The sequence below is a fragment of the Centroberyx gerrardi genome, chromosome 18 (genome assembly GCF_048128805.1).
Source record: "Centroberyx gerrardi isolate f3 chromosome 18, fCenGer3.hap1.cur.20231027, whole genome shotgun sequence".
NCBI classification, from domain to species: Eukaryota; Metazoa; Chordata; class Actinopteri; order Beryciformes; family Berycidae; genus Centroberyx; species Centroberyx gerrardi.
In genome coordinates, this window is record NC_136014.1 from 19105679 (window position 1) to 19128436 (window position 22758).

General features: G+C 41.0%; 1 protein-coding gene across 1 annotated transcript; it reads left to right on the forward strand.

Annotated features, from left to right (window-relative positions):
* Positions 1 to 10104: 10104 nt before the first annotated feature.
* Positions 10105 to 22151, forward strand: LOC139931400 (26S proteasome regulatory subunit 4). The gene is made up of 10 exons (XM_071924890.2): positions 10105 to 10153; positions 11969 to 12065; positions 12736 to 12860; positions 13441 to 13626; positions 13988 to 14116; positions 14842 to 14938; positions 17094 to 17283; positions 18093 to 18244; positions 19013 to 19167; positions 20494 to 22151. The coding sequence occupies exons 3-10, from the start codon at positions 12801 to 12803 to the stop codon at positions 20626 to 20628; spliced, it is 1104 nt and encodes a 367-aa protein (XP_071780991.1). The 5' UTR covers positions 10105 to 10153; positions 11969 to 12065; positions 12736 to 12800; the 3' UTR covers positions 20629 to 22151.
* The last annotated feature ends 607 nt before the right edge of the window (positions 22152 to 22758 follow it).

A 22758-nucleotide genomic window follows, 5' to 3' on the forward strand; every position in this document is an offset into this window, starting at 1 on the left:
AGTATGGACAAACAAAACCAAAAAGGTTATTAAGGCTAAGAACTACCTTCCTTGGAAATTAGATCTCGGTGGTATATAAGACTGAATACATGACATAGCTTTTCCATCACTTGATACTGACAAGCAGGCTGACCCCCATGGACTATATGTTAGAATCAAACCATCGCAGCCTGCTTTCTTGAGAAGAACACAGATACATGAATGATGCATGATAGTCCACTGGAGTCTAACATCTGGATCAGGCCCAATGTGCCGGTATGTTCCCCATTAGAAATTCAGTTTCCATGGTGACAGAAAAGCCTGCCTAAAGACCTTGTATCTAAGCTTTAAAGACCTGATGCAGCACATAGTACTTCACACCTGACCAAACCTTCAGCTCATCTAAGGTACTCTATAATTCTCACTCTGTCCCCTGCTGCCTTCATACCTGTCACTAAAGAGGACATTAATAAGAAAAACAGCTTTAATAATAGGCTGACAGTCATCATGCAGTAGTCATATACAACAGATCATCATTTAGAAAATTAAACTGGCAATTCTCTAGCACAGATCAAGAGAAGTAGAATTCATGCATTGTTGAATGTTCATCTTCAAGTCAATACAGAATACACCAATTTACAAGCAGACTATCAACGATACTCTGTGATTCACACAGTGCAGGACTTAGCTGAACATTTCAGTCTGTGAGTATTGTCCTCTCTACATGAATGAGTAGAGGCACACATCTATATTATATCCTACATACTGAATAATTCTCTATCTATGGCACTACTTTTATTCTTTATCACACCAGACAAAAACAGACAAAGAACCTCATTACAAACCAAACAGACCTATCTCTGGCTGAAGAGGTAGTACTCCGTTTCAGAACAGAAACCTATTATGTGAGACTGCTGTTTGCTATTTGGTTCGCTGCACATTATTCAAGCAACACAATGTAGCGCGGATGCAACCAACAGTGGACATTTTCACACCCTGACCTTGTCTAGACTATCATTCCAGGCCTGTCTGCAGCTGATATTTATATTAATGCAGTGAAACAAGTTGCACTAGGCTATTTTATGGGATTTTAGCTCAGTGTTTCAATGGAGGTGTTAGGCTTATGTTTTTGTTTGTTCTATTCTGGATCCACAGCAAGTGCAATACATGAAAATGACAATAGGCAGAGAGACAAGTCTGTGAAAAACAGCATGCGGGCTTGTGGGGTGGTGACTTGTGTGAAAGCTGCAAGCAGCACAGAGGGAGAAAGACTTGGGGATACTATATTATGCATGGTTGGAGATGATATAGACCTCTTCATGCTCTTTGTAGACGCGCCTGAGAAGATGCTGAAATTACAGGGTGAGACTCCTTCAGGCCCCAGCTCTGACGTCACTAGCTAGGCTTTAGTGTATTTCACTTCAGTGTGTCTGGTTTCCAGAGAATAGAAGCAGAAAACCAACCTTCTTCCCTGTTATCTCAGTTACCCTAAAATGGTAACAACAGCCAGCAAAGAAAAAATGTGATACAATATTTTTGTATGATTTGCTATGATCATTTCCAGTGGTTGTAGAATACTATATCTGTGAGTCATCTGAATGTTGCAATATCCTTTTCAGTTCACAATACAAACTGAGAACATGGTGGTGAGATCCAGATGGCTCACAATGTTAGCAAAACTATGCTGAGCTAAGTATGTATTAGTTTGTAAAAAGAAAGAAACAAAATATGATTGCTGCAGCTTTAATTCATCCATTTCAAACAAACTCTATGTGACTGTATTTAAATATTCTACTGTTGAGAATCCATTTCAACAATTTGTAGAGTAATGCAAACATTGTCCAAATAAATCAAACTCCACTTTGTCTTGTTGAGTTTGTGTGTTCACATAAGTATTAACATTTCCTGAATGCTATTAACCACCCACTAACCATAACTTGTGGTTATTTCCATGGTCTCATGACACAACAATGATAACAACAATCAAGCTTAATTTAATGACATATGGTCTCCTTTTGGCCAAATTGCATGAAATTTGTTACACGTTTGAAATGCCTTCTCAGACAAGGCTGCCAAGTTTGATAATGATTTTGCAACTGCACTTTGATCTGCAAGCTGTTTTATGCACTCCAAGATTCTTAAGGGCTAGACCACACATCATGACTAAACTTTCAATTTTGACCAGTACATGGTCCTTAAGCCTTTAAACCAAATTTCATTCAATTGCAGTGACTGGATTAATATTTACTGTTTTGTGCCCTTTGCTGCATTCTCTATGGGTTGTTTTCAGAATGCCATTGCAGTATTGCTTGCTTAACCTCTCTTGAACATGTTTACCAAGATTTGTGTTGATTGTACGAATGGTCATTGAGTTATAGCCACTTTTGTGTTAGGCCACACCCCATTGTCAAGTTCATTAGTTGATGGCGGCCATATTGTTTATCCGAATGGACCCGTTTATAGATCATTTGAGTATTTTGGTCCCTTCTGCATGTGTACCAACATTAGTGTTGATAGGTCTTTAATTGAAAAAGCCTTAGGAAAAAGCTGTTGCTAATGCTAATAAGCAAAAAATCCAATTGACTTTGGGCCAAATTTGAAGAGCAAGGACAGCTGGAAATGTGTACCAAGATTCTTGTCAATCAGACTTACAATGTAGGAGTTATGGCCTTTCAAAATTTTAAATTTTGAACTTTAATTATAGTGCCCCCATCTGGCCGATAGGGGTAGTATTTGTTGGGGGGGCACTTGCACACAATTTAAACCAAGGCTCGGATCTACTAACAGCATCACAATTCCAGGCACAATGCAAAAGCGATTGCGGGTGCAATTGGTCCCACCTGTGCAAGGTACACTACATTGCCAAAAGATTTGACACCTTCTTATCGAACATCTCATTCCTAACTCACAGGCATTAATATGAAGTTGTTCCCCCTGTTGCTTCTATAACAGCCTCCACTCTTCTGGGAAGGGTCTACTAGATGTTGGAACACTGCTGCGGGGATTTACTTCCATTCAGCCACAGGAGCATTAGCGAGGTCGGGCATTGATGTCGGGCGTTTAGGCCTGGCTCGCAGTTGGTGTTCCAATTCATCCCAAAGGTGTTCGATTTAGGTCAGCGCTCTGTGTAGGCCAGTCAAGTTCCAAACCATTTCTGTATGGACCTCACTTTGTGCACGGCAGCATCATCATGCTGAAACAGGAAAGGGCCTTCCCCAAACTGTTGCCACAAAGTTTGAAGCACATAATCATCTAGAATGACATTGTATGCTGTAAGATTTCCCTTCACTGGAACTAAAGAGCCTAGCCCAAACCACGAAAACAGCCCCAGACCATTATTCCTCCTCCACATTCTCCTGGCATCTGCCAAACCCAGATTCGGTCGTTGAACTGCCAGATGGTGAAGCATGATTCATTACTCCAGAGAACGCGTTTCCACTGCTCCAGAGTTCAATGGTAGCTAGCTTTACACCACTCCAGCCAATGCTTGGCATTGCAGATGGTGATCTTAGGCTTATGTTCGAATGTTCGGCCATGGAAACCCATTTCATGAAGCTCCCAACGAACAGTTCTTGTGCTGATGTTGCTTCCAGAGGCAGTTTGGAACTCAGTAGTGAGTGTTGCAGCCGAGGACAGATGATTTGTACAAGCTACACACTTCAGCACTCACCGGTCCCGTTCTGTGAGCTTGTGTGTCCTACTGCTTGCTGCCTGAACTGTTCCTCCTTCTAGATGTTTCCACTTCACAATAACATTACTTACAGTTGACGGGGCCAGCTCTAGCAGGGCAGCAATTTGACGAACTGACTTGTTGGAAAGGTGACATCCTTTGATAGTGCAATGTTGAAAGTCACTGAGATCTTCAGCACGGCCCATTCTACTGCCAGTGCTTGTCTAGGGAGATTGCATGGCTGTGTGCTTGATTTTATATACCTGTCAGCAATGGGTGTGGCTGAAATAGCCGAATCCACTAATTAGAAGGGATGTCCATGTAGTGTATTTACTAAAGTAGGGCACACAAATGAGCAAAGATGTAAATGAGCAGAGGTGCAGATAGATAATTAGGATTACAACTGCGCAAATATAAGGGCCAAACAATGCGCAGAATAGCCCGATTGCTGCAATTTCCCCTGTGGGCTGCAACTTAATGATGGACAAAAGAAGAGCAAATTTCTCTCCAGTGTAGCTGGAAGTGTTGGTGGCAGAGAAAACCCTAAAGAGTTCTCAGCTGCAAAGAAGAGATGTAAAAAGGCAGTCTGGGATGACATAACAAATAAAGTGAATGCAGTTGGGCACCAGAAGCATGATTTGGCGGAAGTAAAAAAAAAAGTGCTAGTATGATATGAGGAGGCAAACCAAAGCCAAGCTTGCCACAAATAAAGCCTCTGTGCGAGCTGCCGGTGGTGGCCTCTCTGAAGAAGTAACGCCATCAAAGGAGCAAGTGCAGGAGACCCTGACTGAGACGCAGGTGACAGGTGTGGGTGGGATGGATACTACTTGTGAAGGTATGGTTAAATATAGCTGGAGAAGTCGCACACACCTTAAGCACAAATATTTCAGCTGCATTGTTTTCATCAAGGCAGTGTCGCAGAGACATTGCTTAATTTATGTCAGCAAATTGAGAGACATGCATACGACTTTTCCTTTTTGTATATTTAGGTCTAGTGAGTAGACATAATGAGTGCACTTTCTGCTACTCTTGACAGTGAGGCTTAAATGGTGGATTTTTAAGTTAGCATACTCATTTAAACATAATTATAATAGAGATACAATCTAGTGAGTGCATGTTATGTTCTGTAGATGACTGTGTCACCTTGATCTTGGAGCCGGTTCCAGAGATGGATTCGGGGCCAGGGCCAGCCTCGGTGGAGCCACCCTGTGTGCAAAGTAATTACACATGCTTTACCTAAGTCTGCTGCCAATTTATATAACGACTTTCCTTTATTTTGCGCCTCAGCCTTGGAACACCCACTAATGCATATGCAATTAGGCCAAAGTGCAAAAAATAGCATACCCAGATCAACCCATGATTTCAAGTGCAAACCCCCTGTGCACTGTCTTAACACATGAGATAAGGTTTTTGCGCCCACAATTCATTGTTCAGTCCCTCTAGTGAATATACCAAATTTGGTGATGATGAAGGGTTGACAGGTTATGGCCAATTATGCATTAGGTCACACCCTTTGTGAAGTTCATTGGTTAATGGCGGCCATAAGTTTTATCTGAATGGATACGTTTATAGATCATTTGTGTATTTAGGTCCATCTGCATGTGTACCAAATTAGGTGTTAATTGGTCAAAAACTGAAAAAGCCTTAGGGAAAAAACAGTTTTTCAAAAAATGCTCTCTTTTAAATCTATTATCCAGGGAAAGACTGCAGACTACCAACTTAAGTCTGATGTGGTCAGTGATAGTTTAAATTAGAATCAGTGTGATGTATTAAAACATGAGTAGGCATATTCACTGAGAGAGAGGATAAACAAAGGTTAAAAAGTATGATTAAATGTTTGATAAGGCTATCTTGTCTATACAAGTATGGGCTCTATTTATGCTCCCCTTTTTGTTGGCTGCATACATGTTATCTGTAAAATTAGCCTGAATACCAATGGTCTTACTCCATTGCTATCACCCCTTCCATAGTCCTTCTAGCGACTGAGAGGTGTAATTGTCCATACATTTACATAACTGCTACCCTACTTTTCAAACAAGAGGAATGAGCTGTGGGCTGTTGAATGCCAAAATCATGCTCTCTCACCCAGGGATTTTTTTTTAACTGGACCACATACAAAACCTGAATTTTTCCACTTGATGATCATTCTAAATTAAAGAGCCCGTTTTGCATGATGTCTTTGTCAGCCCAAGAATATTTTGACAGAGAAAATGGGATGATTCCACATTACAATGCTAAAAAAAACAAAAGAAAGGAGTGTGTGTGTGGGAGAGTAGATGTCTGCTTCCTATTGTTAACAATTCTTCAATGTTTGTCCCATTTGTTCACTTAAACAGACACACCAAAAAAGAAACAAAATGCCATCTGTTATCTTTGTATCACATCTGGTCTCATCTTGTGGATTCACAGGATCAGGTAGTACCAAAAGCAGACAGCAAATATTGAGTCGTCTACTGATTTCTTTCTCTCTGCCCTCCTACAGGTGAATCTGGCCATTATGCAGAAGCAGCTTTCGGAGATGGCCAACAAACACCCACGCCAATCCAGTTCCAGTTTACGCCAGAATGGTTTCTCTGGAGGGGTGGGCGCCCTTGGCATCATGAATAACCGGCTGGCAGAAACTAGCGTGGACAGATAGAGGAAACAGACTTAATCCAAGGATGCAAAGGCCAAGAGGGCAAGACTAGTATGGAGAAACCAAACGATAAAGGTTATCAAGACTGAGGACTAGCTTCCTTGGAAACGAGATCTCGGTCGTACATAAGACTGAATATATGAATAGATAATATTGCTTTTCCATCATCTGATATTGACGGGCAGGCTGACCCCCATGGACTATATGTTAGAATCAAACCAACACAACCTGCTTTCTTGAGAAGAACACAGGTACATGAATGATGCATGATAGTCCACTAGAGTCTAACATCTGGTTCAGGCCCAATGTGCTGGTATGTTCGCCATCTGATATTCAGTTTCCATGGTGACAGAAAAGCCTGTCTAAAGACCTTGTATCTAAGCTTTAAAGACCTGATGCAGCACATAGTACTTCACACCTGACCAAACCTTCAGCTCATCTAAGGTACATCTAAGGTACTTTCATACCTGTCGCTAAAAAGGACATTAATAATAAAAAATAGCTTTAATAATAAGCTGAGATGGGGTTTCTCAGTTTTGTGCCGAACAGTAGTCATTATATAAAACAGATCATCATTTAGAAAATGAAACAATCAATTCTCTATAGCACAGATCAAGACTAGTATTTACGGATTGTTGAATGTTCAACTTCAAGTCAATACAGAATACTACTTTTATTCTTTATCACAGCAGACAAAAACCCACAAAGAACCTCATTACAAACCAAATAGACCTATCTCTGGTTGAAGAGGTAGTATTCTGTTTCACAGCAGAAACCTATTATGTGAGACTGCTGTTTGCTTCGATGCGCGTTAGTCAAGCAACACAATGTAGCGCAGATGCAACCAACAGTGGACATTTTCACACCCTGACCTTGTCTAGACTATCATTCCAGGCCTGTCTGCAGCTGATATTTATATTAATGCAGTGAAGCAAGTTGCACTAGGCTATTTCATGGGCTATGTCATAGGCTTATGTTCTTTTTCTATTCTGGATCCACAGCAAGTGCAGTACACGAAAATGACAATAGGCAGAGAGACAAGTCTGTGGAAAAACAGCATGCGGGCTTGTGGGGTGGTGACTTGTGTGAAAGCTGCAAGCAGCACAGAGGGAGAAAGACTTGGGGATACTATATTATGCATGGTTGGAGATGATATAGACCTCTTCATGCTCTTTGTAGACGTGTCTGAGAAGATGCTGAAATTACAGGGTGAGACTCCTTCAGGCCCCAGCTCTGACGTCACTAGCTAGGCTTTAGTGTATTTCACTTAAGTGTGTCTGGTTTCCAGAGAATAGAAGCAGAAAACCAACCTTCTTCTCTGTTATCTCAGTTACCATAAAATGATAACCTAAATAACCAGCAAAGAACATTTTGTATGATTTGCTATGATCATTTCCAATGGTTGTAGAATACTATATCTGTGAGTCATTTGAATGTTGCAATATCCTTTTCAGTTCACAATACAAACTGAGAACATGGTGGTGAGTTCCAGATGGCTCACAATGTTAGCAAAACATATGCTGAGCAAAGTATGTATTAGTTTGTAAAAAGAAAACAAACAAAATATGATTGCTGCAGCTTTAATTCATCCATTTCAAACAAACTCTATGTGACTGTATTTAAATATTCTACTGTTGAGAACCCATTTCAACAACTTGTGAAGTACTGAGAACATTGTCCAAATAAATCAAAGTCTACTAGTGTTTTCTGACAATGACAATGACAGACCACTGACGAGATATTCAGTAAGTGCATTCATAACAGTTGAAAATGAGACAAATAACACTGAAATGAATCCTTGAATATTATAATAGCAATTAAAAATTAACTTTAATCAAGCACCACCCACCCTTAACAAATACATGTTGTTGCTATGGAGAAAATCACACCTTCAAACAGAAATATATGATGCACAGACTGCAAGAGAGTAGCTCGCCAATGCTCTCTCTTTTCACTGTAACACACAGATACACACACACACACACACACACACACACACACACACCCACACACACACCCACATAATAGCCTGATGGAGTATCGGAGAATATGTGCCTACATAGATAATAATAGCTGTTAACAGACGCTACCCGGCCACTGTGTATGTGTGTGTGTGTATATGTGTCTGTGTGTGCATGTTGTGTGTACATGCATGTATGAAAGCATGTGTGTGTGTTATTGGGAAGCCTCAGACACATGCAGCCATACAAAGACTCTTTGTTGAAGCTCCTCGCTGAGTCACGACAACTCCCAGAGAGTTACTGACACCGCTGCCACGTCCGCCGCATTGGATACAATACCAAGTACACTCTGAGGGAACAGTGATGTGGGATTTGACAATGTGGGTAATTCTACACTGCTGAGGAGGTGGGCACACTGTTACCTCACCATTCATGTGTCAGTGGCAATCAGGCTAATAGCTGGATATTAATATTATATCCACAAGAAGGTGTGAAAACTCTGTGTACCTGAGTATAGGCCTATTTTTGACTACACTCTGGGCAATGTTGAGAAATTATGAAAGAGGATATAACTGCTTTATTAGCACAAATATGACATACTAGTCCTGTTTGGTGGAAAATGAGCAGTGCTTTACATCTCCATCATCCCCCTTGTTAAACTGAACAAATCAGCAAGTGACTAGTACATTATAAGCTACAGAGACAGTAAGCAAACTGATATTGGCTTTGCATCCAGGTCAAAACTCAGTGGCTGAAAGAGCCTGAATGCATCAATGCCTCTACACATATACAGACATATCTGACCAGGGGGATTAGCTACACAAACACTGCCAGGCCTGCCTAATTATTTAATTACCTTAATGCCCTAATGTGGATGGGTGGAACGTGCTTATTTGAATAAGTATTGAGTCATTATCAATGGGAGTGAGCAGGCTAAATAACGAGAAAGCCAAATTAATGTGACAACTTGAGGTGTTACCTTTATGATTTACAGTCGAACTCACCTTTTGTCTTGTTGACATTGCAGGAAGTCAGTTGGCAGTTTGATTGTTGACATACTCAGTGAAAACCCATTACCAATTCATTATCAGCCAACTTAAGACATTATTAGTTGATAAGACGTGAACCTGCACGGCCTGTAAGAGTGACATCTAATGTAATGACACTGCAGCTTCTTAGCTTTAACCATAGACCGTTTTACTGGCGCAACATAAAGCATTTTCACGTGTGATGTGTGTCCTACTGAGTTGCCGTACGCTCTGACGTCATTCCAGAGCGACAACCAACAATGGTAAGTGAGCAAGCAATTTTCTGTTGGGCTCATATTTTCATTACACTAAAATGTATTCTTTGCCAATAATCCGTTGAATATTGTACTTAAAACGTTAAGTTGCATACTGTCACATTGTTTCAAGTGTTTGATATCTTGGATGCGAGTGAACGGCAGAAATAAAAGTATATTATAGCTTGCTAGGTGATCGCTAGCTAACGTTAGCTTTTTGCCCGGTTGGCAGCAATCGTCCCATCTCGGTCACATAAGCTAAATCATTCATTCGTTGTTGTGACAACTTTCTCCCTCTTTTGTAAAATGTTTATACTTGGAAGCCGTTATCCATGTTGCTACTGAGAAAGTATGCCATAGCATTAATAAACGAGCTAACTGCCAGGCTATGACAGTTAGCGAGACGGCATGAGCTAAGTTGCTGTAACAGCTCTGTCAGTGTAACGTTAGCCAGCGCTAACTAGCTAGGTATTTGGCATGGGGAATCAGTTTAAATACATGATGTACTAGTACTTAGGTCTTAGCCTATATGTACACATGTGTCTCATGAATGACGATGTATGTTTTCTCAGGGTCAAAGCCAGAGTGGAGGCCACGGTCCAGGAGGAGGCAAGAAGGATGACAAGGTGAGAATGACACAGCTTCTGCTAGCAAATGTTAAAGCTATCTGGTCCCGTTTGTTTTGGTAGCCAAACCATGAACTTTTCAGTGGCCTGTGGACTGTATACATTTGTTTAATTATCACACTGAATCATCACGACAGACAGAATTACATTTGCAATTATATTTGATATTTAGAGAAGCTTTAGTGGTTAAGTTGCTCGTTGGATGGGTTTCACATCTGAATTTGGGCAGCACACTGTGAAGAACACTGCAGTCACCACCTCGTATTTCATTGCTATAAAGTCAAAAGCATCTTCTCAGTAAATTATGGCACTACACATACAGACAACGACTTGTGACAAGGGAGATTTTCCAGCACAATAAGTTGGCCTCCTTATCAATGCAAACACACATACATACACACTGTCTAAATATCTGTAGAGTAGCCTCATGGGTCGCTTGTAGGGTCACTCTATCTTTTTCAGATGGCCTTGTGTACATCCTATTTTTGTGCTGAAAAACTGCAGTTGTGTCCTCAATGTGGGTTTCTAGTCCACTCTTTAGTTTTGGGCAGGTGTAGAAGGGGGCAGGGGTTCTGGGATGGCCCCAATGATAACCCCAATGACACCTGTTCCCATCCTTCTGTCCTCCGAACATCCAAGCTAGGTTTCTACATAGGTGCTCACCCTAAATAGCATAAGGGATGGTTGCATCATATCCTGTGTATTGGTAAATGTCATAGTTTGACATTTACCACCAATAAAGTTAGATAGAGAATTGTTTCATTTTCAGGCAGTGTGCTAGTTCAGGAAATCTGATACCCAGCTCAATGGGAGAGACGAGGAGCATAGAATGATACACTCACCGAGCACTTTATTAGGAACACCTGTGCACCTTCATATTCATGCAATTATCCAGTCAGACAATCATGTGGCAGCAGTGCAATGCATAAGATCATGCAGATACAGGTCAGCAGCTTCAGTTAATGTTCACATCAAACATCAGAATGGGAAAAAATGTGATCTCAGTGACTTTGACTGTGGCGTGGTTGTTGGTGCCAGACGGGCTGGTTTGAGTATTTCTGAAACTGCTGATCTGGGATTTTCACGCACAGCAGTCTCTAGAGTTTACACAGAATGGTGTGAAAAACAAAAAATTTCCAGTGAGCGGCAGTTCTGCGGACGGAAAGGCCTTGTTGATGAGAGAGGTCAGAGGAGAATGGCCAGACTGGTTCGAGCTGACAGAAAGGCTTCAGTAGCTCAGATAACCACTCTTTAAAACTGTGGTGAGCAGAAAAGCATCTCAGAATGCACAACACATCGAACCTTGAGGCGGATGTCACTTTGGTAGCCGGTTTACATTGAGCTAAAAGCTGATACCTACCCAGTATTAGTAAGGTGTTCCTAATAAAGTGCTCGGTGAGTGTATGTTTGTGCATATGTAGGTCATAGCTTACCAGTATCACAACAACTCGAACCATCTAGGCTATGGTCCATTTGTTTATTATAACCTGCTGAAGCATTCAAACGTCATTGGAACAATACGGCTGTAATGTTTTCGAACTGTTGTGCTTCAACTCCTTTTCTCTCACTCAACCAGCCACATATACAGTCTGTTAAATGCTTGTTCTTATGATTGGCTTCTGTTTAGGCCTCATTCAGAAGGGTTTTGTAAAGAGTAGATGCAAAATAAATGACGTTTAGGGGTTTGGATATTTCATATTTCCCTTTTAAGGTTATCAAAAAATAATGTATGTGGGTCAGCTAAAAAGGTAAAGACTGCACTTGATGCTTTTTTTGCCTACTCTGACCCGTGTCATCCCATTATGCTCACGACAGGACAAGAAAAAGAAGTATGAGCCTCCAATCCCCACCAGAGTTGGCAAGAAGAAGAAGAAGACCAAGGGACCAGATGCTGCCAGCAAGCTCCCATTAGGTAAGGAACTGAAAAGGCAAAGAATTCTGGAGATGTATTCTCTCTCTTTCTCTCTCTCTTTTTTGTAGTTGCCACACAATGTTCCTTCATTTGTAATAGAGGTTTAGCCTCTATTAGGTTCTCCTACCCATTTTCCGCTTACATCTTTCTTTTCTACTGAAGTTTGTCTCAGGCTTTGACTTGTATTGTCACATGGCGGTGTATAGTAGCTTATTGGATGGCTCTGACCAGAATAGATTTGTTAGATTTTGATTTTGTAAGATTGTACCAGGCAAATATGCACAAGGCATGGAACAGCAAATGAAGTGAAGCTCACACTCAGCTATATAATAGTGTCCTATTTTAGCTTATACATTACAGGTAGCTTTAACAAGACAGGTGCTCTTGTTCATAATTCCTTTGAGCTATTTGGCATTTTCCCCTGCCATTCCTGCTAGAGAGACTGAGGTAGTCTCTCCCAACTACTCCCAACAATGTGTTATTCAAGGAAAAGAGAATGAATATATATATACAGTATATATACTGTATATAACACAGTCTGAGAAAGCAAGCAAGAAAAGTTCTGATATATAGAATGGCTGTGATTGGATCCAATTTGTGTTTATCCAACATTCTTAATGACTGTGTTAACATGTGCTTACCTGTGTCTGTCTGTCTGTGTGTCTTTCAGTCACCCCTCACACCCAATGCCGTCTGAAGCTGCTAAAGCAGGAGCGGATCAAGGACTACCTGCTGATGGAGGAGGAGTTCATCAGGAACCAGGAGCAGATGAAGCCCCTGGAGGAGAAACAGGAGGTCAGCTTCTGCAACCTCAGTACCACACTAGCCTTTTCTCTGCACATCTGGGCAAAAGAGAGGCAAAATCCATTTTTAATAGTTAAAAACAAACAAACAAGGAGCTCTTGACTTGTCCTGCAGGCATTGTCTCTGCTTTTCAGCTTGTCTAAGGGAACACTCAAACGTTTTTGGCCACCAAGCTCTTTGCTCACACAGTTCCCCCTGTGTGTCCAGTATTTTTTGTTGTTGGCTATGGACACATTTTCTGTGTCTAGCTGACATTTGGCAAGCATTTGAGCAAACATCCTTGCTATTCATAGTATTCTGTTACATCACCACACGACCATCTTGGTAGGAAAATAACAGGTGATTGTAATAAATTAACAGGTGATTACAATCAAATGACAAACACAGCCAATGAGCTGTGTGTATTGTACAGTGCCATATTGGTAGGAAATGCATGTGACATTATGGGAATACTATGAATATCATCATCATCGCAAGTCAGCTGTTGGCAAAGTAGTGCATGCGACATAATGCACCTATTCCTTCAAGCTGTTCAATATCTTCCCACATAATCTGTTTCCCCGTTTTCCAGGAGGAGAGGTCAAAGGTGGACGACCTGCGGGGGACCCCCATGTCAGTGGGCACCCTGGAGGAGATCATTGATGACAATCACGCCATCGTTTCCACCTCAGTGGGCTCAGAGCATTACGTCAGCATCCTGTCCTTCGTGGACAAGGACCTCCTGGAGCCAGGCTGCTCTGTCCTGCTCAACCACAAGGTAATGGTCAGGGATGCTGCTTATTTTAGGTTTCTGGCTTGGCTAGGGATTACCTTTTAAAAATATGTTCACTTTCATGTAACTACCATGGCTAAATAAAGTCTGATTTAAGAAAATAAAAAGGAAATGAACACAGCCATAAAACTGTTAACTGGTGTGTTTCTCACTGAACTACTTATTATGGAAAAGATTTGGTTTTGCATGCTGAAACCACCATGTGTCTCAATAGTAGCCAAATACTATCATACAATGCTGTCAGACACATCAACTGAAATTTTCAGAAACTTCACCCGCCTCTATTAATTATTGTGTTAAATATAATCGCAAATTGTCATTGTGATTGTCTGTGTGTAACCCGTAGGTGCATGCTGTGATCGGGGTGCTGATGGACGACACTGATCCCCTGGTGACGGTGATGAAGGTGGAGAAGGCCCCACAAGAAACTTATGCTGACATCGGAGGACTGGACAGCCAGATCCAGGAGATCAAGGTACAACACACATACATACATACATACACAAACACACACTGGTCTCTGGTCTGAAAATTTGAGACTGGCCCGAGCCAGTGCTTTACAGTTTTTCCAAACCCAAACCGAGCGCAAGGGTTAAATAGCTTTTGAGAACCCAAAGCTGAGTAGAGCGCAACATTTCAAACCCAAGCCACACTAAAAACCCAAGCAGTTACGTGAGAAATTCACTTAATTGTCTGATCCAAACCCGTATGGCCCAATGAGGACCAATTTGGTTCGACATACTGAACGTTGGAGAATAATAGTGTTAAGAGTCAAACCTATGATCACAGTAGTCATTCTTGTATATTCTCTAATTAGGATCATTTGTAGACTTTTAAATTATAGTGAAAATAAACTATTCCTCATTTTGATGGGACCCGTGGGAACCCCATCCAGAACCCCTGGCAATCCCCAGACTGTTGTCCATTATGTGTTGAGCTCGTGAAACAAGTTATTAGTAGTGCAGGATTGAGAGATAGCATTGTTTGGATATCAACTGCATCCACCTTGTTATTGACAGATTTTTTTGAAAACATTAGATGGAAAACGATATCTGTCCATTATCCACATGCTAAATATCAACCATTAACCTACTGATTATTGCATGTGATTGTATTGGTTCACAGTTTGGTTCACAGTTTGGTTCACAGTGTTTTCCTGAGACACTAAGGCTGACTGCTGTTTTCTGTTGTTTTTCATAGGAGTCAGTGGAGTTGCCCCTCACACATCCAGAGTATTATGAGGAGATGGGCATAAAGCCCCCCAAAGGAGTCATCCTATATGGACCACCTGGCACAGGTGAGTGCTTTCACTAAACATGTTACCGACAGTTTTCAAACTTTCAAAAGGTATTAGTCTAACCTTCCAAAACTGAGACAGTTTCGCGGGGCTACTATGTAACCTACAGTATTTTTATTCACCCTACCTCATGTTGTAGGGACTCTGGAATGTAACAGCATTATAATGGATTCATACAAAATTTGGATTGCCCAAGCCGTTTCGTGGAGGCTGAAGCAATCAATAAATTCTTACTTTCAATTTTCAATAATCAGTCATCAAAAATTGATTAGCATTCATAGACAATCATCCAAGATTACATGTATGCGGCAGTCCACCCACTACTGCTTAGGAAACGCAAATATCCTATTTTATGAATATGTAGTATTGGAATTATACATAGCCTAACCTTTAATTTTCCAGTTCTGTCACATTAGTATCAAATCTTTTTCAACTGAAACCTAGAAAAAGGTGTAATCATGCGGGTTTGACAGCATTGGCAAATTCCATTTGGCCATTAGGGACCTTTTTAAAGGGCACTACAACAGGGAAGGTGAGAAATTATCACCAACCTACTGCAGCCTACTGCAGTGTATCTACTCTCGTAGATAAGAGCGCTCTGTAGTTTCAGAGTCAGTGTTACACAGTTGTAATGATTAAAAACACTAATAGCACTCCTTCCTGAGCAATTCTCTTATGAAATGTGCCAAGTTGGAATGTACGGCATATTATACTGTGGGTAGTTTCATTCAAGCCATCTAATTGGTCATTGGACATGTTCCATCTGGGCTGATAATTTCCATATCGGTTGCTATGCCAACTCTTAGGGTAACCATCGAGCTAATTGGGGATCTTCTGTTTTTATCATGGTGCTCTGGTCCTCAAAAGGCAAATTCAGGTCACTCAGTCAGGACTGAGACACTTCTCTGCACCTAGCAACCCCTGAGAAAATCATTTTCTACAAATCATGCCTGTTCTTTATTGAGCAGGATCTAATTAATAAGAGGAAGTACATGTTCACTTATTAGGAAATCTCTTTGTGTAACCTTTTTGTGTATTATACTGAAACTACACATCATAATCGCTATAAACATATAGAAACAGAGCTGTGTTCAAACCCATATGTAAAGGTAAGGGACAGAACCATTGGTGGGCTTATCCAACTGGATTTTAATTGTCATGTGTGCGTGTGTCTTAAATAACAAAATATGTGACAGAGGTCAAGACAAAGATATCATATTTTTATTAGAAATATTACATATCACAATAAAGAATGCCTTCTAGGGTATTACTGCTATAAAATTGATCGTATTATTGGCCACTGCTGCCATGAGAATATGAGTGTGATCTTCATCTCACAAGTGGAGGATCTTTAATGTCAAAAGCATAGAAGTACAACAATTACACATAAAAGCAATGCAGTAAATATTGCAGAAAATGCAGATTGTCTCATTTCTTTTGTTGCCTGTTAAGAATAGTTTTGTTGTGGAAATAAGCACTTCCTTTTTTTTTTTTTTACTCATCAGTGTGAGTATATGGTAGCCATAAGGTGAGAGATGTGAGAAGAGGGTGTGATGTGTGACCTCTTAATTAACTGCTTGTAAGTGTGGATTTCGCCTGCAGGGTTTGCAAATTTAAAGACTAGATTTCCAGCCATGGAAAATACATGAAAAATAAAAACTGATAAATGCAATAAATTAGATTGTCACGGGACACTGGATAAGCCTGGGAAAATCAGGCTTCTCTCATTTCTCCCCTAAGCCACAAGAAATGACATTTTGTTCATAATCTCTTCCCTGTACCCTGTTTTACTGATGTCCAAATTGATCTGTGGTCATGAATTCATTTAAATATCTCAAAGATTGTAACTGTTCCGTGCCACATGCTGGTTTTCAGTCCTAGCGGTTAAGTTAATTGCATTGAGCTAGTGTCCCAGGTCTAAATCAGTTCCTGTCAGATGGCTAGAATGAAAACCAGCAGTACTCAGGGGGTCCTGAGGACTGGAGTTGGGAACCACTGAATCAACCTTTGTTTGTTTTTTTCCATTGTTTTGCCAATGGATATATATTCTCATGCCAAAGACGTACATCAATTAATGCATTATGTCCTGGAAATGTCACAGAAAAAGATTTCCTGAAATGAGTGATAACCTTGGCTTGCATTATGTGCTCTCCAGGTAAGACCCTGCTAGCCAAGGCGGTAGCCAATCAGACATCGGCCACTTTCCTGCGCGTGGTGGGCTCGGAGCTGATCCAGAAGTACCTTGGAGACGGGCCCAAGCTGGTCCGAGAGCTCTTCAGGGTGGCAGAGGAGCATGCCCCCTCCATCGTCTTCATCGACGAGATTGATGCCATCGGGACTAAGAGGTAGAAGGGCGTCGGTGTGTGTGAAAGTGTGAGACCGAGGGCATGTGACAGACTGAGAGCACTGGAACAGAGTGATAATGTATCACCATGTGGTGTTGAGGAGTCACAAGTAGAGGTTTTGGTGTGATCGCACAATTTTTTTGGACATGCTTTCATATGTATAATTTGCCTTCATGTATAATGGTTTACTGCATACTGTAACAGTTCAGCAGATGAGGTTGATTTATTGCTGCAGGGTTATTCCTCATCCAATTAAAAGTGATTCTGTTGTGAAAATTTAACATATCTGATGCAAACGTAGCTAATCTCAGTGCATGTTCATTAATCAAATTTCAGCATTCACATTATCCAGAACTTTCTGCTTATCCCTCCTGATCTATTTCAGTTAAGTCAAGTTGATGCAATAGCCTAATGCAGTTGCTGTAGCAATAGCCTTTTCCCTTTTCCCTCTCTTCCATGGCAAGACAGGTGGGAGTTGCCAGGGCCAGAGGCAACTGAAAGTGTGTAGAAGCCAAAATCAAAAGCTCAATTTGTCAGTTTCTCATCCCTGTAGGTAACAAGATACAAATAAACAGTGATGTTGTTAGGCAGGATATTGGCTGACTTAAATGAATGAGCTTCTAGATGACTTAGGCGGGATATTGACTGGCTTAAATAATGAATGAGCTTGTGGACTTGCGCAGGCCTTTTTACATCAGCCATATGGACACGGCAGAAAAATAACATTTAGTAATAGACCGCCTGTGTGATGAACCAGGTTGAGAATGTGGAAACCACGTTAATGTTTCTTTCCTGTCTGTGTCCTATAGGTACGACTCCAACTCAGGCGGGGAGAGGGAGATCCAGAGGACCATGCTGGAGCTGCTCAACCAGCTGGACGGCTTCGACTCGCGGGGAGACGTCAAGGTTATCATGGCCACCAATCGGATAGAAACCCTGGATCCAGCCCTCATCAGACCTGGTCAGTAGCTGACCACTCTCTCTATTCAGTGGTATCTCTGTCTCGATCTGTCTGGGTGTCTATCTAGGTATCTACCTATCTAGGTATCTCTGATTTACATTAGTGAAATGGCTTTTCATATTTTGGCTTTCACATCATTTCACACACAGAGATCATGTCAAAGATTTTTTTGTTTTGCTTTGAAGATTGATTGTGCCTGTTTTCTTAAAATCTCTCTCTTTGGTTAGAGCTCTCTTCAAAGCCAGATGTAACAGCACAAATAAATATTGTGAATTTGCCTTTTGCGGAGTCTCTCTCTGCCTCTCGAAAATCTTTTTGTTTTGAGACCTTGTTTTGCTCTCTGACATCCTTTATTTTCCCAAGAAAGAAAATAAAATGGACTTGTATGTTTTAAGTGGTTATTAGTGTACTAGAAATGAATATACTATACGCACTTCTCAGTGCAACTTTATTAACCTGTCTTGCTCTCATACTTATATTCCAGAATTGCATTAAGATGCTATTAAGTTTTTGCTTGTTTGGAAAACCTTGTAATTTCAAAAGTTAATTATTGAGTTAACTTTAATACATGTTCTTAACAGCAATGTATTAGGGACTTTTAGGGAATATTTAGAGAAGCACCAATCAGGTTGTCTGGGACTGATTCTGATGAAATGCTTATTATTATTATTATTATTATTATTATTATTTTATTTTTATTTTATTTTTTTTAATCATTTGGTTTCATTTGGTTTCCCTCTATCATGTGTTTCGTCCTGTCCTCCTCAGGGAGAATCGACCGTAAGATTGAGTTCCCGCTGCCGGATGAGAAGACCAAGAGGAGGATCTTCCAGATCCACACCAGCCGTATGACAGTAGCAGACGATGTCACCCTTGATGATCTCATCCTGGCCAAGGACGACCTATCAGGAGCAGACATTAAGGTATGGGCGAAACCTTCGAGTCACAGACGAAAACTGGTTCTCCCTCTGGTCACAGTGGCTGGTGGATTCCAAAATTAACTAGCCACTCTCACTGTTTGTTCTTTAGAACGGAGAGGAACCTACAAACGATAGGTGATCACTTTCAAAAGAGGCTGGTAGAGAACAATCATTTACCAACCATAGCCAAAATGTACCAGCATTGTGTGTGTTTTTTTTGTGGTTTTTTTCTTAAGCTAGGAGATTGTTCCCTTTCTTTGTGCCCTTTGTTTACCACACCTGTCTAGATGTAATGGTATTTGCAGGACTATACTCTCTGGACATAAAAGTGGGTTAAGGTACATGTAAGGGGGTTTGCGCAGTTGAACTGCATCCTGGCAATCGAGATGCATTCTGTCTGTGCTCTTAATTTGCTCCAGCCTAGCTCTGTGACTGCAGCCATTTATTGATTAGGTTCAAAAGGTGTTGGCAAAGAGCCAATCCACGCTGGGGCTGAACAGAAGGGGGTGAACTTCTATTTCATTACAACATTAAGCTGTCTGAAGGAGAAACACCAGGGCAAGGTTTCTGAAGTATTCCAGTGTTAAGGTTTGTTTAACTGTAGAGAGTGTTCTGTTTAATTGTAAGCCAGTGGACAGCGACAGTCACAGCCTTAAGATGCCTCAGGGAAATCTGGTCCAGAGGGTTTCCATTTAGATCTTTACCTCTCACCAGCACAACTCTGCTGCCCTCTTGTGGGATCTTCCAGACTGACACTTTGAGCAGATTACTAGCAAGTGGTTGGTTCTTAAACTTCATACATCTATGGTCTTGTCCAGCTTTAATTTGTTGACCTCATGAATTTGAGTGGTGCCTGTGGCAAATAATTATTAATTGTAAATTACATTAGCTGGTAAAGTTCTTATGAAAAAAATGGAAACGTACGATGGCGCTATTGGCTCTTTTTTTTTTAAATAACTTAACTTTCTGTGAACTAAAGATATAGAATATACTCTAAATCCATCATTTTCAAGTAAATTGATAGCAATTGCAGGAAGTACTGAGAGGTTGCTAACTATCTGTCGGCATATTTCATTAGTTTCCTTCACTGCTGATGTTTATGCGTGACTTACCAGATGGGATTTTGCAGCGACCTGAAAACTTGAACCAAATGAAAACACGAAGCGAAACATTGGGACTGCTCCTGTTTTTTTTGTCTATTAGAATGTGTGATCACAACCAGTTTCACAGCATTAATGGCAGAATGTTTTTCACTTAAAGGTATGTATCTACTTTGAGATCAAACTTGAACAATATTTTTTTCTCCTCTCCTCTCCCCCTGTCCTGCAGGCCATCTGCACAGAAGCAGGCCTCATGGCTTTACGAGAGCGCCGTATGAAGGTCACCAACGAGGACTTCAAGAAGTCCAAGGAAAACGTCCTGTACAAGAAGCAGGAGGGCACACCGGAGGGGCTTTACCTCTAACCTTTAAACTTTTACCTTTCTCTCACCCCTCCCACCCCTATCTGCCATCGCCGTGTGAAAGAGAGGAGGCAGCAGTCGTATTGTCTGTCTTCCCAGAGAGAGTTTTGATATATTTTGTGCATGTTATGTCTGGCTTACCCCACTCTCTTGTTACCGTTATGTGATATGACAATAAATAAAACAACAAAAAAAAACAACACTTTGACTGTAAAGAATCTGGTCATAGTTTATTAGTCATCGCTTTCATCCATTTTGTTTACTGAAGCAATTTGGCTTGCAGAACCCTCTCAAATCTTGTTTGTATAGAGGCGGCATCTGTTGACGTCTGCTCCTTATTAGATTACTGTATATTGAGTTCATCTCTGTACTTTAATAACTTGAGATAATTAATCACATGAATTATTCAATTAGTTCAATCTCTCTGTTGTCGCCCTTGGTGTCGCAAACAGAATTAATTGTGGCATAAGTCAATATGCAAAGTCATGTGGTTTTCCTTACCTCTGTATTACTCATCCTTTATTTCTCCCTCTCTCACTCACTTTCACACACACACACACACACACACACACACACACACACACAGTATGAAGTACCTGTTATTTCTTATTGCAGAAATATGCAAGAGCCCAGAAATGAGATAAAGGAAAAGGCCTGAGGGAACTGCCTGTCCTGATGCTGAAATTAATTCCTCCCTCCCTTTAAAAAGAAATGTTCTCCTCTAATTACTAGAATATTCCATATGACTCCCACACACTTGACAACGGCGCAGATGCACATAATTAAATCTTGGGGTTACAGAATGAGAAAAACTCCCGTACTGTAGCATTTACCCGGACATCGCTTCCAGGAGCTGCATAATGTCAGTGCACTTCTCGCATTAGTGTTCAGTGTGTAAGGGGGAATGTTACTAGGGAATACATGGTCTTAAAGTGAATTTTAGTGCCTGTTTGGGTTTCTGTATGGGGAAAGCACATTATAATACATCCACGGCTGGGGGAGCCGGTGACTTGATTTCGGCGTATTCAAGAACGGCCCTTAGTTATTCCAGTGTGGTGAGCTTAATCCAGCTAAGCCGCCCTCGCAGTTGGTCTGCAGTTTGACATGTAGAGAACAGCAACATTGATTTAATTCCTCTTGATGTGGAGCCATGTGTAACTCAGTGCTCAGCAGAAAGTGGCCCCATGCAGCAAGCATCTAGCCACTTACAGGATCCTGTTTGGGCTCGAGTGAGAATGCCGCCGCCGCTGCAGCCCCCCTCCTCGGAAACTCTCTCCCCTTATTAAATCAGTCACGCATTTCAACTGCAACTCGCACATCGCAGCACATTCAGGAAATGGTAATAAAAAAGAAAAAAAACACCATTTAAATCAAGCGTGCCGTGTTGGGCCAGGGAGACGGGGTGGGTGACAAGGAGAGGGGTGTGTGTGTGTTATAATGAGGCATTTGCCCTGTCAGCTCCAGGCAACTCTTGGTCGGGTATTTCTAAGCCGCCCCCGCAAGCACAGAGATACTGATGGGGGATGATAAGGCAGGGCTGACCATGTTGTTGGCATTCTCTGAAATGTCACATTCACATTACTATTCATTCATGTTGATGTGTACAGATTGTGCTTTACTAAACGGCGCTCTGCTTAAAAGCGAATAAAGTTATTTATTATCTTATTATCGAGATCATAAATTATCTAACATATCTAGATTTGTGTGCAAGGGCTTTCTAAAGAAATCCAAAAGGAAACCTAACTAGGTAAAATACTGTTTTGATGGCAATCTTATTATGGCATTAGCTAGTAAAAGCCAATCCTCGATCTAAACATAAACAAAGCATGAAATATGTGACAGCCATACAGAATTTTAAAATACGAGGGTATGAAGAGCCTCGTTTTCATTTGCATCGGTTGTAAATAGTGGTAAAATTGACAGGTTTTAAGAGACAAATGAGCCACAATACACACAAAGAATGTATTTGCCATGCAGAACCTAGTATCGAATAATCTTTCTGTATATACTACAAACTGATATGCTCAAGATCTTGTATGGGGGCTTTAAATTTAGTAGCCACCTTTCAAAACAAGAGTTGTGCAGTCTGCCTCAGCATGACTGATCCCTATCGACTGCTCTTCTTCTCTTCAG

Bases quoted from the DNA above. Each gene is read 5' to 3' on its own strand.
- LOC139931400 (XM_071924890.2), top strand. From the start codon at position 12,801: ATGGAGGAGGAGTTCATCAGGAACCAGGAGCAGATGAAGCCCCTGGAG. The intron at 17,284-18,092 runs GTAGAAGGGCGT...TGTGTCCTATAG, and splicing joins GATGCCATCGGGACTAAGAG to GTACGACTCCAACTCAGGCG. The intron at 18,245-19,012 runs GTCAGTAGCTGA...TGTCCTCCTCAG, and splicing joins TCCAGCCCTCATCAGACCTG to GGAGAATCGACCGTAAGATT.